The 16146-nt window shown below is 42.3% G+C and overlaps 1 protein-coding gene across 1 annotated transcript in view; it reads left to right on the top strand.

Moving 5' to 3' along the window:
* The window catches only part of MAPK12 (mitogen-activated protein kinase 12), a 46943-nt gene that overhangs the window by 5093 nt on the left and 25704 nt on the right, over nucleotides 1-16146 (top strand). The window contains exons 2-4 of the mRNA XM_083463646.1: nucleotides 1994-2123; nucleotides 7944-8002; nucleotides 13302-13413. Of these exons, the coding sequence (XP_083319772.1) occupies nucleotides 1994-2123; nucleotides 7944-8002; nucleotides 13302-13413 (301 nt within the window). The remainder of the gene's footprint in view (nucleotides 1-1993; nucleotides 2124-7943; nucleotides 8003-13301; nucleotides 13414-16146) is intronic.

Genomic DNA, 16146 nt, shown 5'->3' with positions numbered 1-16146 from the left:
GTCCCAGGTTTTCCAGTTGAAAAGATTCGGGTGGCAGGTATTGGGGAATATTTCTGTTTGAGATAAAGAGAGCCTGTTCCCATTAGAGTAGGAATAAGAACACAGAAAGAGTTCTACTGGAACAGACAAGTCCTGCCTATTCAGAATTCTCCTCTCCCAACTACCTAAGGTAAAGGTAAAGGACCCCTGGACAGTTGAGTCCAGTCAAAGGCAACTACAGTGGTACCTCGGATTAAGAACCTCCTTCCGGAGGTCCGTTCTTAACCTGAAACTGTTCTTAACCTGAAGCACCACTTTAGCTAATGGGGCCTCCCGCTGCTGCCACGCCGCCGGAGCACGATTTCTGTTCTCATCCTGAAGCAAAGTTCTTTACCCCGAGGTACTATTTCTGGGTTAGCGGAGTCTGTAACCTGAAGCGTCTGTAACCCGAGGTACCACTGTATGGGCTTGCGGAGCTCATCCCGCTTTCAGGCCGAGGGAGCCGGCATTCGTCCACATGTGGGTCCGGGTCATGTGGCCAGCATGACTAGACTGCTTCTGGCACAACAGAGCACCATGATGGAAACAGAGCACGCAAAAACTCCATTTACCTTCCCGCAGCAGTGGTGACTATTTATCTACTTGCACTGACATGCTTTCAAACTGCTAGGTTGGCAGGAGCAGGGACCGAGCAACGGGAGCTCACTCTGTTGTGGGGATTCGAACTGCCGACCTTCCGATCGGCAAGCCCAAGAGGCTCAGTGGTTCAGACCACAGCGCCACCTATGGAAAGCCCACAAGGGGGTGTATAACCTCTGTTCTTTAAGGGAATGGGTTATTATTATGTAAATATACGAGCAGGAATTTATAAATCAGCAGCTGATGGATAATGAAAAAGGGAAAAGTAATAATTAAATAATAATAATTGTTAATTGTATATAAGGAATGAAATATGAATTACAGTGGTACCTCGGGTTAAGAACTTAATTCATTCTGGAGGTCTATTCTTAACCTGAAACTGTTCTTAACCTGAAGCACCACTTTATCTAATGGGGCCTCCTGCTGCTGCCGCGAGATTTCTGTTCTCATCCTGAAGCAAAGTTCTTAACCCGAGGTACTATTTTTGGGTTAGCGGAGTCTGTAACCTGAAGCGTATGAAACCCAAGGTACCACTGTAGAAGTAAATATGTAATATCAAGCAGCATCAGGGGAAAGTAGGGATGCGTCTAGGACAAAGAACAGGAAGTCAACTTTGGGGGGAAATTGTATTAAATTTTATGTAACTTGGCATTGATTTGTGTAAAATTTGGAAAACTAATAAATATTATTTGGCAAAAGAAAACGAACCCCACGAGCCAGACATGATACTTGGCTAGATATAAAAAATAATATGTCCAGTAATGAGGCAGTTTTCAGTATTACAATACATTTCTGAAACTGCCTGCCCATGTTCTTAACTTATGAACAAGCTAACTACCTTGCCACAGTTTGCATTTGGATTTGATATTCCACTTTATCACTACCCAAAGGAGTCCCAAAGCGGCTAATATTCTCCTTTCCCTTCCTCCTCCACAACATACACTCTGTGAGGTGAGTGGGGCTGAGAGACTTCAGAGAAGTGTGACTAGCCCAAGGTCACCCAGCAGCTGCATGTGGAGGAGCGGGGAAACGAACCCAGTTCACCAGATTACGAGTCTACTGTTCTTAACCACTACACCACACTGGCTCTCAGTTAAATTTGCTGAGTTCTGAAAGCAAGTTTGAAGGGAGCCACATGCACACATATCCATCCTTTTCCGCTCTCACGTACCCACCCTCCTGTTGAAATGCACACACAGCTTGGCAGGCGTTGGGAACACACAGAAACTGAATTTTGTCGCCCTTGCTTGGGTGCTGTTATACGGCATATTCCTTATCTGCGTCAATAAACGCGCTTTGTCTCTTTCCCAGGATGCAGCTATACCCTTTCGCCCAGCTTCTGATTCATGGAATTTCTGTTCTCGTTTCCTTTAAGCTCAGCTATTGACAGGAAAAATGGAACAAAAGTGGCTATTAAGAAGTTGTACCGTCCATTTCAATCGGAACTTTTTGCCAAGCGAGCCTATCGGGAATTGCGTCTCCTGAAACACATGAAGCATGAAAATGTGAGTATAGAGGCACTAACAAACCTCTCTTCCCTCATTTTGGGAAGTTAGCTGCTGCGCACTGTGACGGAGTTGCATGGCTTTAAATTCAAATTATTTCAAATGTGTTCATACGCACCTGGATTTTTCTATAAAGAAAAACCCGGATGGTTTCATATGAAATCTGATGTATGTTTGTAATTTTACTTCTCGGTCTGCCGCATGATTGTAATAAAACCTATGAGTGGCTTTCAAAAAAACAAAAAGAACATTGAAGTTAAAACATTCAAAAGATAATTAAAATCCATGGTAAACAAAGGATTAAAACACACATGCAAGTAATAATAATAATAATACCAAGATGCCAATATTATATGTCCAGAAATTGCTGTTCCTATCCCTGCCATCCTCATGCCTCTTAGTTTATGCATATGAGCGCATATGCATAATGTTTCTTCATATAATCCTGCCATTATATCAGTGAATGTGTTCTCTGTTTCGTTTCAGACTTGACTATTGTTATCGTTTGCAACTTTAATTAAACTCTTATTAGCAGCTGTTTGCAACAGTCTTCCATGTTGTGCAATTATCATAATTCAAAATATACTTAACTGTTACAAGTGAATGTAATATATGTGAATATATCATCACAGTAATATTAAGGGCAGTTCACACAATAAATTGCTTTCTATATGCAGCAGCTTGGATGATGATGATGATGATGATTTATTTATTTATTTATTTATTTATACCCCGCCCATCTGGCTGGGTTTCCCCAGCCACTCTGGGCAGCTTCCAACAAAATATTAAAATACAATAGTCTATTAACCATTAAAAGCTTCCCTAAAGATGCCTTCAGATGTCTTCTAAGCCTTCAGATGTCTGTGAAAGTGTGATCCTAAACAAGTTTACCTAGAAAGGCCCATTGAGTTCAATCAAGCTTACTCCCATGTAGCCCTGATAAGTTCAATCCAAAAAGTTCACAATAGCCATGTTTCCGATCTCCTCCTCACCCCTGGACCCCAAAGCACTCTATGAAGATCCTCTCTGGGAGGTTGAGTGGGGGCCACCTAAAAATATGGGCAGGATGGATGCCAGAGGTGGAGGGCGAGATGGGAAACATTTCTTTCTTGAACTTCCTAAAGGCTGAAATCTTACGCATCGGCTGGCAGCAATCCCTGTGACCATGGTGCTTTTTCTATTTATCAATGTGAGAGCATGCATGGAAGCATCAAGATAAGGGATAAAAATGTAATTTGTGGTCCACCTTCGAGAGCAAAAGAAGAAGGTAAGAGCTTTAGCAGAAGGATTGTGAGTTAAATTTAAGTTGATATTTCGACAGTCTTGAAATCTCAAGAGAGATAAGCAGTATCGTAAGAGCACATTAGGAGGAAGAGGTCAGCGCAAATGCTGACAGAAGATGTATGAGTATATTAGTCTGTGCACATGTTTTTTTGCCCCATCTGGAGATTACATTTAGGTGGGGGAAATATCATATGTGAACAGACACTGTGTTTTGAAAGGGATAGAGATGAAATGTTAACAATAATAATAATAATATTTTTTATTTATACCCCGCCCTCCCCAGCCAAGGCTGGGCTCAGAGCGGCTTACAAGCAATAATAAAAACAAGGTGAATGATTACAACTTAAAAACAAAAATAAAATACAATATTAAAATAATGGAACATTAAAATATTAAAATGTAGCCTCATCGCAGGAGAAGGAAAAGAAAAAAGAAAGAGAGGGAGGGAGGGAATCAAATTGGCTCCAAGCCAAAGGCCAGGCGGAACAACTCTGTCTTACAGGCCCTGCGGAAAGAAATCAGATCCTGCAGGGCCCTGGTCTCATGAGGCAGAGCGTTCCACCAGGCCGGAGCCAGTGTTGAGAAGGCCCTGGCTCTGGTTGAGGCTAATCTAACTTCCTTAGGGCCTGGGACCACTAGGGTGTTGTTATTTATGGACCTTGAGGCTCTCCGTGGGGCATACCAGGAAAGGCGGTCCCATAGGTACGAGGGTCCTAGGCCATGAAGGGCTTTAAAGGTCAAAAGCAGCACCTTAAATCTGACCCTGTACTCCACCGGGAGCCAGTGCAGCTTGAAAAGCACTGGGTGAATATGCTCCCATGACAGAGACCCCGTGAGGAGCCTCGCTGCAGCATTTTGTACCCGCTGGAGTTTCTGGGACAGCTTCAAGGGCAGCCCCACGTAGAGCAAATTACAGTAGTCAAGCCTGGAGATGACCGTTGCATGGATCACTGTGGCCAGGAAATGTTAAAGATAACATAGAATTAATGTAAAGACAGAAGGGAGTAAAGTAAATTAATGCCACAATTTTTGTTGGGATTTAAAATACAAACTCAGTTAAAACAGTGGTCTCAGTCCAGAAGTATACTGAATATACTTCTGTATCACTAAAATTCTGTGCCTTTGCAGCTGATTTCTTGGCAGATTTGCTTGGGATACGCAAAGGGACTTATCCCAAGCTAAGCATGCATAGGATTGGTACCTGATTTCTTATCCTAAATATTGGGAAAGAGTTGATATAATTAAAAGTATTACCGTCAAGACCTTTGGACGTTTACTAGGAAATTATGTCCACATTTCAGTAGGACTTCCCATCTAGGCTTTAAACATACTTAGGTCAACTTTGTTTCAACTTTTATTTGAAAGTGATTCAATTAACTTTCTGTCATATAATGTTTAACGAGGCTTTTTATTGATCATGTTACTGATAAAAACTGTATCTTCAAGCTGTTTAGGTTTGGGGTCTCATCAGGAACTGGTTAACAAGTAGATTACTCTGTGGAGTACAGCATTGTACAACGGGGAGAATGACCCCACCTGCATTTAAAGCAGTTTCATAGCACTTTAAACATGCATGGTTTCCCCCCAAACAGTCCTGGGAAGTGTAAATTGTTAAGGGTGTTGAGAGTTGTTAGGTGACTCCTCTTCCCCTCACGGAGCTACAATTCTCCCGAGGGAATTCTCCCTAAATGGCCTCAGCCCAGTATACCTGAAGCAGCGTCTTCACCCCATCATTCAGCCTGGACACTGAGGTCCAGCTCCGAGGGCCTTCTGGCGGTTCCCTCACTGCGACAAGTGAGGTTACAGCAGGCATAGGCAAACTCGGCCCTCCAGATGTTTTGGGACTACAATTCCCATCATCCCTGACCACTGGTCCTGTTAGCTAGGCATGATGGGAGTTGTAGTCCCAAAACATCTGGAGGGCCGAGTTTGCCTATGCCTGAGTTACAGGGAACCAGGCAGAAGGCCTTCTCGGTAGTGGCACCCGCCCTGTGGAACGCCCTCCCACCAGATGTCAAGGAGATAAATACAGTTTTTAGAAGACATCTGAAGGCATCTCTACATAGGGAAGTTTTTTTTAAAAAATGTTAGTTTTATTATGCTTTTATGTTCATTGGAAGCCGCCCAGAGTGTCTGGGGCAACCCAGTCAGATGGACAGGGCACAAGAAATAATAATAATAATAATAAATATTATTATTGGAGTTTCCTGGGAAGAGGAATTGATTGTCAAATGAATTTGGAGATTGGAGCTCTGTGAGGGAAATAAGGGTCTCCTAACAACTTTTAGAAGCTACATTTCCCAGGATTATTTAAATGTAAAATGCAAATGTTTGTGCTCAAAACAACAATGAGAATACCACACTGTTACAAAAAAAACCCCAAACTCTGTTAAAAATGTTAATAATCAAGACACTGTTTCCTGTAAAGAAATGAATTGTATCTCGTCATGATTATGCACTGGAAAAGTAGCAACCTGGGCAGATCTAGGAAAAAAGAGATACTAGCTGAGGGGCGGAAAGAACCACAGCAAAAATAATAACCCTTAGGGGTTATTGCTAGCAAACAGCGTCTGTGATTGAGCACATGAATGGGGATACTGAGACCCATCATTATAATCCTATTTGCTCTTGATATCAACATGCGATAGGTTTTCTAGGATTCCTGTAGACAGAGTCAACAGGAAATGGGGACGTGGCAAGAAAATTTATGATCATTCTGCTGACTAACGGAATGAAAATTGCAGCCAATGAAAGAGCTATTTGGGAGTGACTATAATTGGATTGCTGAGGTCAAGATAATTTGAAATAAGTGGTTGTAGTGATGCATACTGTGCCATACAAATGAAGGCAATACAGATAACATTTTGTGTATGCCCGTCTCTAAATGTTTTTGTAAGCAGCACTGTAGAAATGCAACATGTTGTGAAATTTAAAATGTTGGAGTGGTTTTGGTAAGGCAAAAACTATTGATGATATTCCATGTCTGCCAAGGCAACTTGGCTCCACTGATCTGTGGTTTTTGATGCATAACATCAAAAGATGAGATCCGTAAAACATCAGAGAGATGCCCTCATTATGTTTCAGTTCATTCAGAATCTGAGAGTGCAGTTGACATAGCATATCTTGCTTCAAAATACATTTGCTGTATAAAAATATAGTGCGTTGGTTTTCAGATAAGCTTGTCAAGCAATAGTAAACAACATATATATATAGCTCTCAAATGCAGCAGTTTCATTTTAGGAAAAGCAGGTATTTTTACTGTGCCTCTTCAGTGAAGTGCGGTCTTCTTTCTCTTCCCACCAGCTATGTAATGGATCAAAATAATCAGAGATTGTGGGTTATAGTGTCCTGGTTTGGCTAAAGTGCTAAACCATTTAGTACTTCGAGAATGAGCCTTGCAGTTGTTTGTTCCCATCTCCTCTAGCAGTGATTCTGCAAGGGGGAGACTGGCGGTTTTTGCTTTAGTTTTCAATTAACCACAATTTTAGTGTTATACTCAAACCCTGAATTGTGGTTCATCTTAATTACAGTTTCTTGAAACAAGCCAGCTTCATAAATCACAATTTGAAGTTTATTTGTTTCAGTAAACTATAGTTAACAATAACTGCGGCTTATCTGCGTTGGAACAAATTGAAAGTCTCCCATCAGTCTCATAACTACATCAGAGAGGAGAAGGGAAGCAGCAACTGAAAAGAATGAGACTTGCTCACATAATACTAAACCAAACACATCCTATGCTTCTACCACACTAGTCTTGAGAGCCCCCCAAACCACAGGTTGTTGGGGAACTATGGTGAGGAGGTAGAAACCTCCATTCTGCAATCACAACTTGTTCTGGGTTGTTGGGATCCAGCCCTCTATATCTGTTACATATAGAATTACTGATATACAGTGGTACCTTGGTTCTCAAACTTAATCCGTTCCGGAAGTCCGTTCCAAAACCAAAGCGTTCCAAAACCAAGGCGCGCTTTCCCATAGAAAGCAATGCAAAGTGGATTAATCCGTTCCAGACTTTTAAAAACAACCCCTAAAACTGCAATTTAACATGAATTTTACTATCTAACAAGACCACTGATCCATTAAATGAAAGCAAAAAAAAAAAATGTATTGCAGTCACACAATCAATCAGTCAGTCGCTGAACTGGGTTCCACATAGTCACACACAAAAAAGAGCTGCAAAAACAAGAACGCAAAATAAATAGCAAAAACAGACAGACCTCAGTGTAACACTCAAATTGGAAGTGTCGCACTCAAATCTGAAGCATAACACTCAAAACGGAGCACGTTCGGCTTCCGAAAAGAGCTCGCAAACTGGAAAACGTAATTCTGGGTTTGCAGTGTTTGGGTTCCAAGTTGTTTGAGTACCAAGGTGTTTGAGAACCAAGGTACCACAGTGCCACCATTTATTTCAGCGTTTCTCTTGCGAATAATAACTTGCATAGGTTATATTGTTGTTGTTGTTGTACCTTCTCGTCCATCCCTTTTTGTGATTGTTAAATTCCAGGGTTTTTAATTACTCCCCTCCCCCTTTCATAGGTAATTGGACTACTAGATGTCTTCACACCAGATGTGTCGCTGGATAAATTTAATGACTTGTAAGTTTACAATTCTCTTGAAAAGTTTGGATGATATATAAATATTTGTATTTAGGTTCCAAGAGGACTGGTTGCTTTGTGGCCCTTTGGCGGTCACTGTGATATAAAAGCTACATTCATATTTAATTTGCATTAAAGTGTATCTGTAGAATTACTGTTTTCCTTAAGTAAAAACAGCTAGGCCTGATTTATGCATTGGCAGGAGCACCATGGCAACTACCTTTCCACGCAAGTTTGTACTAATATTTGTCATGTACGGGTTTGTCATGTATGGACTTGTAAGGTGTGTTAGCTGACCTGATTTTTACATTAAAAAGTATATTGGTGTTTCTCACGAGTCAAGAGTAAAGCTTACTTTGAATAAGTGGAAGTATGTTACTTCTGTCTGCTATTCCAGCTGGTAGAGGAATTTCAGGTCCATTGCATTACAGCGGTGCCTCCGGTTGCGGACAGGATCCATTCCGGAGGTCCGGCCGGATCCCGAGGTTTTCACAACCGGAGGACCGCTTCTGTGCATGCGTGCACACCAAAACCCAGTAAAATACTTCTGGGTTTGTCGCTTACATATCCCAAAGTTTACATAACCAGAGGGTTATGTAAGCGCAGGTACGACTGTATTAGAGAAAATGACCTTTCAAATAGAGATCGAGGTAAAGGGACCTCTGACCATTAGGTCCAGTCGCAGACGACTCTGGGGTTGCGGCGCTCATCTCCCTTTACTGGCCGAGGGACCCGGTGTACAGATTCCGGGTCATGCGGTCAGCATGACTAAGCCGCTTCTGGTGAACCAGAGCAGCGCACGGAAACCCCGTTTACCTTCCCGCCGAAGCGGTACCTATTTATCTACATGTACTTTGACGTGCTTTGAACTGCTAGGTTGGCAGGAGCAGGGACCGAGCAACGGGAGCTCACCCCGTCATGGGGATTCGAACTGCCGACCTTCTGATCGGCAAGTCCTAGGCTCTGTGGTTTAACCCACAGCGCCACCCGCGTCCCTACAAATAAAGATACCCTGAAATAAAAAAGGGGAGTGACATAGCAAATTATTGCTGAACATTGTAGCTTAGTATATATTTCCTCCCTCTGCTCCTTAACTATACAATTGACTTTCTTATCTCCATTGCTTTTTTTCTGGGGGGACGCAGGGATAGGCATACACCCAAACATTTTGTGAATCTTTGTACTTTTGTCCGTTTACTGTAGTTATTTTCCCCAGTTTGAACTATAAAAGGGTGATTTTCTTGAGTCAAAATGAGAGTACCCCTAAACATTTTTTTAAAGAAAAAAGCACTGCTTATCTCGCTGTTTTGATAACAGTTCCCTCCAGACTCAGGCTTTGCTTTTGGTTTTCTCCCAACTGCAAATTAGCATCGAACCTTTACACCACAGATAATAATAACAACAACAACAACAACAACAACAACAATAATAATAATAATAATAATAATAATTTATTATTTATACCCCGCCCATCTGGCTGGGTTTCCCCAGCCACTCTGGGCGGCTTCCAAAAGAATATTAAAATACTGTGATACATCAAACCTTAAAAGCTTCCCTAAACAGGGCTGCCTTTAGATGACCTTTCAGAGAGGTTACATGCCAATGGAGGGGCAGAGACCAAAAGAAGCCAGAGCAAGAGATACAACTCGTACCTTTGTACAGCAGGCATATGCATCCTAACATCCCTGCAAGCAAAATGCCTTATTGCACTTCAAGATATATTGCAGCCAGGCAGAAAACAGGGCGAATGAAGGGTGTTGCCTGGGGAAGAGTCCTAAGAGCCAGATTTGATTGATTGATTGATTGATTGATTGATTGAATTTACATACCGCCCTATACCCAGAAGTCTCAGGGCGGTTTACAGAATAAAATCAAGATAAGGTAAAGGTAAAGGGACCCCTGACCATTAAGTCCAGTCGTGACCGACTCTGGGGTTGCGGTGCTCATCTCCCTTTATTGGCCGAGGGAGCTGGCTTACAGCTTCCGGGTCATGTGGCCAGCATGACTAAGCCGCTTCTGGCGAACCAGAGCAGCGCACAGAAATACCGTTTACCTTCCCAACGGAGCAGTACCTATTTATCTACTTGCACTTTTGACGTGCTTTCGAACGGCTAGGTTGGCAGGAGCAGGGATCAAGCAATAGGAGCTCACCCCATCGCGGGGATTCGAACCGCCGACCTTCTGATCGGCAAGTCCTAGGCTCTGTGGTTTAACCCACAGCGCCACCTGCATCCCACTAAAATCAAGATATAAAACCACAAAAGTCATAATAAAAATAAAAACAACAACCCTGTAGCCCCCCCAAAAAAAACATTTTAAAGGGGTATAGGATGTCAAACAAATCAAACAAAGGCCTGGTTAAAAAGGAACATTTTTGCCTGGCACCTAAAGGTGTACAATGAAGGCACCAGGCGAACTTCCCTGGGGAGAGCATTCCACAGACGGGGAGCCACTGCAGAGAAGGCCCCGTTCTCATGTTGCCACCCTCTGGACCTCTTAAGGAGGAGGCACACATAGGAGGGCCTCAGAAGATCATCTCAGGGTCCAGGTAGGTTCATATGGAAAGAGATGGTCCTTGAGGTCTTGCGGTACTGAGCCATTTAAGGCTTTACAGTGGTACCTCTGGTTACATACTTAATTTGTTCCAGAGGTCCGTTCTTAACCTGAAACTGTTCTTAACCTGAAGCACCACTTTAATACAGTGGTGCCTCGCAAGACGAAATTAATTCGTTCCACGAATTTTTTTGTCTAGCGAATTTTTCGTCTTGCGAAGCACGGTTTCCCATAGGAATGCATTGAAAATCAATTAATGTGTTCCTATGGTCAAAAAAAGTCCAGACAAAGCCAAATTTGATACAACAAGAGTTTATTAAGTGCTCTTTAAAGTCACACATACTGTAAAGAGCATTTCAAAATTCAAGCCCAGAATTTAAAAAAAACAACAGCAGAGTGGCCCAATGGTCACAGAAAATCATAAAAATGCAGAAAAAAACCCACAAGCTTCCAGATTCTTGCAAACCCCTCCCCAACTCTTCCCCCAGCCACCCAGCACACAGAAATTCAAATCCAGATTTTTTTAAAAAAAACAGCAGAGTGGCCCAATAGTCACAGAAAATCATAAAAATGCAGAAAAAAAACCACACAAGCTTCCAGATTCTTGCAAACCCCTTCCCAATACCAAGTCCTTGAATTCCAAACACCCCAACCCAAAATCCAACCCCCCCCCCAAAAAAAAAAGTTTTAAAAGCTTAACTTACCAAATGGCTGCAAAATAAGTTTTGGAAAAGCTTCAAAAATCACCAAAGTCTTTAAAAACCTCAAAAAAGGCTACTATGTACACTGCGTTCTATGAGTTGCTCCTCTAAGTCAAGTCGCAACTGTATTAACGGTGTTAAGAAAAAGGAAACAAACTTACAAGACGTTTTCGTCTTGCAAAGCAAGCCCATAGGGAAATTCGTCTTGCGAAGCAGCTCAAAAACGGAAAACCCTTTATTCTAGCGAGTTTTCCATCTTGCGAGGCATTCGTCTTGCGGGGCACCACTGTAGTAATAATAAATTTTATTTATACCCTGCCCTCCCCAGCCAAGACCGGGCTCAGAGCAGCTAACAACCAATAATAAAAACAAGTTGATTAAAATACAATTTAAAAAACAAGATTAAAATACAACATTAAAACATTAGGATGCAGGCTCTTCACAGGAGAAAAAAGGAAAAAGAAAGAGGGGGAGGGAATTAAACTGATTCTAAGCCAAAGGCCAGGTGGAACAACTCTTGTCTTGCAAGCCCTGCAGAAAGAAATCAGATCCCGCAGGGCCCTGGCCTCATGAGAAAGAGCGTTCCACCAGGCCGGAGCCAGAGTTGAAAAGGCCCTGACTCTGGTTGAGGCTAATCTAACTTCCTTAGGGTCCGGGACCTCTAGGGTGTTGCTATTTATGGACCTTAAGGTCCTCCATGGGGCACACCGGGAGAGGTGGTCCCGTAGGTACGAGGACTTTAGGTAATGGGGCCTCCCGCTGCTGCCGCGCCGCCACCGCGTGATTTCTGTTCTCATCCTGAAGCAAAGTTTTTAATCCAAGGTATTATTTCTGGGTTAGCGGAGTCTGTAACCTGAAGTGTATGTAACCTGAGGTACCATTATATAGGTCAAAACCAGCACTTTGAATTGGGCCCGGAAACTAATTGGTAGCCAGTGCAGTCGGACCAGGATCCGTGTAATATGCTCAAACCGTTTTGCTCTGGTGAGCAACCTGGCCGCTGAATTCTTCGCCAGCTGAAGTTTCCGAACCGTCTCCAGAGGCAGCCCTACGTATAACGCAGATAGAGAGAACAGGGTTGCAGGGGGGCTACACCTGGTTCTCTGCTTTTGGTATATATAGATGAGCTGGTCTACAGGTTTCTCCCATTTTCTTCTTAATGTGTACAGAGCAGTGCAAACCGCAAGCTTTTATTTAAAAGCCTGCACACAGAATGCAACTCCAGCAAGCTACTATTGTTAACTACCTGTATGTTCTAGGAGCAATTAGCGAGCTATCTCCAATTGGCTTTGAAATATTCATGAGCTTTCAGCAAATTAGCTATAATAAAATCGCGGGGTGAGCACACATCTATGTTTTCATTATTCAAGATTACCCACACACTCTGAAGATTATTAACCTTGGGTCCTTGCATATCCGAGTTATTGATGAGAGAGCTTTGTTTGCTTCCTTTGCACTAAATATAGACGAAATGTTCCGGCTTCTCCACCTCCCATTCTGCCTATTTAGTCACTTCGTATGAATTGCATTGCTCCCACTTTGAAACTTGAATAATTGAAGAGTATAGGGTGGAATTTCCATCACAGCCTAAGGCACTGCCATCGCATCATTTTATACATGTTTATTATTGAGTAAGTGCCATTAAATTCAGTGAAATTTAGTAAACAGCTATAGTAGTGGGTCGCAAGTCAGTGTGAGATCTAAAGCTAAGAGAGATTTTTATCCAAAGCATTATGGAAGCCCTTATAATTGTATTGAACCAATCCAATTTTATCTTTTAATGTCTAATATAAAATTGTGTCTGGTAACTAATGGCATTAACTACCAGTCAGTATTTCTTGCTTGGCTGCAAGTGGCATGTTTACAGTCGTTTTTTGAAAGCATAAACTGATTGCGGTGTTTGGTAAATAAATCTTGCCTTAAACACAAGCTTGCAAAATAGTGCCTACAGTAATTCTCAGAAATGATTGTTTTGTAATATTAATGTTTTTATTTGAATTGGTGTGTTGTTTTGTCAAGTAAAATGATTTCTTTCTTTTTTTTAGCTACCTTGTCATGCCGTTTATGGGAACAGACTTGAGTAAAATAATGAAGCATGAGAAACTAACTGAAGACAGAATCCAGTTCCTGGTCTATCAGATGTTAAAGGGCCTAAAGGTTAGATCTCTCTCCCCCATCTCCCTGTTTTTGTTTGTTTTATACACTAGACTTTTCCTAAGATCTTGTGGTTCGGAAATTGAGATTGTGCTGCAAGCTCCTTCACACACAAATTTCCAATGCCTTTCATGGTCTCTTTAGCTATGGTGTAGCGCATTCTTCCCAATCTATTTCCCTTCAGATATCACTAGATATCTAACAGGACCAGTGGTCAGGGATGATGGGAATTGTAGTCCCAAAACAGCTGGAGGGCTGAGTTTGGAGATGCCTGCACTAGACTAATAGCTACCATCAGCTCTGAACATCGGCAATGTTGACTAGCTGATGGGACTCTGGTCAGGAGGCGAGGAGAGGCTGGTATAGTGTCACATCTGAACTGGTACTAACTAGCCAGGATTGCAAATTGGGGGGAAATTCAAGGTTTGAAGTGGTCTGCAAACCCTAGTTGAGCGGGAATCTGCCTAATGTTCATGGGATAGTGTTACATTTGAATTGGTGAGCAAGTTTCCCTCATATTTATTTCTAGACATATTTATAGGTCCTCTTTTAGAGCGTAGTCTTCCCAGCTGACAGAACAGTAGTAAGGCATGAAATGCTCTTAAAAGCAGGCCATTTTAAAACAGCAACATGACTAAAACAGCAGCTTAGACTCCAGTAATTAAGACATAGCACTAAAAACATTTTTAAAATGGCTCAGTAACTTAAGCCAGCATCGCTATAAGATCTTAAGGCAACCTGAAACAAATGCATTTTTTTAAAAGGCTTATAATGTTAGGCCTTTCACAGCCCAATAGGGAAAGAGTTCCACAATCTGGAGGGGCACCACAGAAGAGACCCTGTCTCTCATGCCAGCCTACTGATTTGACATGCAGGTTTGGAGCATCAAATTTAAACTGTACTTCTTTCCTTAGAATTACACAGGAATGAATTTAGTCCTTAAAGGTAAAGGGACCCCTGACCATTAGGTTCAGTCGTGGATGACTCTGGGGTTTGCGACGCTCATCTTGCTTTATTGCTTGAGGGAGCCAGCGTACAGCTTCCGGGTCATGTGGCCAGCATGACTAATCCGCTTCTGGTGAACCAGAGCAGCACACGGCAACGCCCTTTACCTTCCCACCAGAGCGGTACCTATTTATCTACTTGCACTTCGTGCTTTCAAACTGCTAGGTTGGCAGGAGCAGGGACCAAGCAACGGGAGCTCACACGGTCGTGGGGATTCGAACCGCCAACCTTCAGATCGGCAAGTCCTAGACTCTGTGGTTTAACCCACAGAGCCACCCACGTCTCTGAATTTAGTCTTTATTCTTCCTCAACTGTTTCTTTTAGAGGTTGGTCATGGGCACTATTGGATCACTTGGCCTGCTCCTCCCCGCTTGACAGAAACATTATATTATTACTGACTTTTGATTCCATTGTGAAAGGGCAGGGCCCACTTTAAAACGCATGCTGTCTGATCTTATTACCATTTCATGCTTCAGAAAAAAAAGGTCTCGTCATAAGTGAAATGTGATTGCAGACTGCATCTTGACCTAGATTTATTGGCTAAAACCCAGGGTTCTTACTGGTGTATTTGTATCCATCCTGAGAGCATGAGAGCTGGCCTACAAAGTTTGAACAATTGAGTGAAAAGGACATGCCAAAAGAGAGGAAATGGGATGTTAATATTAATGGCAAATGGATTCCTTTTAAAAAAAAAAACCATGTAAAAAAGACAACAAAGAGAAATGCTAGCAGGAAATGACAAGAGTGAGGGATTAAGAATAAAGTGTGTCTTGTGAACAGATATACCCCTTAGTTTTGTTGGACTGTTGGCATATACAATACCTTGAATCCAACTTAGTACTTCTGAGTCCAGATTTAGGCTGCAGTCCTGTATTTAATTTAAAAGGGTAAAGGGCCCCTCGATGTTTAAGTCCAGTCAAAGGAGACTATGGGGTTGTGGCGCTCATCTCGCTTTCAGACCTCAGCGTGACTGTTGAAGCCCTCCCCAAACCAGCAGTCGGGGAGTCCTCAATACTGCCTCTGAGACCAGCTGTGTCAGCTCAGGCAGGAAGACTGCTGGGCAGCAAGATGGGCAGTAAACCAGCAGAATCCCTAATCCATCCCAGTTGCCCAGGGCCAGGAACACATGTTCCCAACTGGACAGAGAGCTTCCCTGCCTCACAGCCCTTTATCTCAGTAAGAAATGAAGGCAGAAAAGCAGCACATATAAAGAAGATAAAGTTATTCAGGCAGCCTAGAATATATATTTTTTAAGCATTCCAGTTTCAGTGAGGCATCAAAGACGAAGGAATCACCATAAGGAAGGGGAAAATAAATAGTTTGTCTGGTTGCCACAATTCTTCTATACCCTGCAATAGAAATAGTTACAGGTAGGTAGCCGTGTTGGTCTGCCGTAGTCGAAAAAAATTCCTTCCAGTAGCACCTTAGAGACCAACTAAGTTTGTTATTGGTATGACCTTTCATGTGCATGCACACTTCTTCAGTTACCTGCAATAGAAATGATTGCCTTCATTGTTCATAGGGCAAGTTATTCATCCTCTGATGAAAACCCTATAGTGGCCTGTCTCTTACTAAAGTATTTTTTCCCTTGTTTGGTGTAGATTACGAGTACAAGTCTAGTCGCTATATCCATTTGAATTCTAAATGTATTTTGGATCTACGCAGAATGTGCTAAATTGAGTAGAAGAAGCACATAATTGTGCAGTTGTGCAAAACATGTCAAACCTTGCA

Source organism: Podarcis liolepis (genome assembly GCF_965112155.1).
Source record: "Podarcis liolepis genome assembly, chromosome: 10".
In the NCBI taxonomy this organism is placed as follows: Eukaryota; Metazoa; Chordata; class Lepidosauria; order Squamata; family Lacertidae; genus Podarcis; species Podarcis liolepis.
Note: the sequence above shows the minus strand (reverse complement) of the source record. Positions and strands in the feature narration are given on the sequence as shown.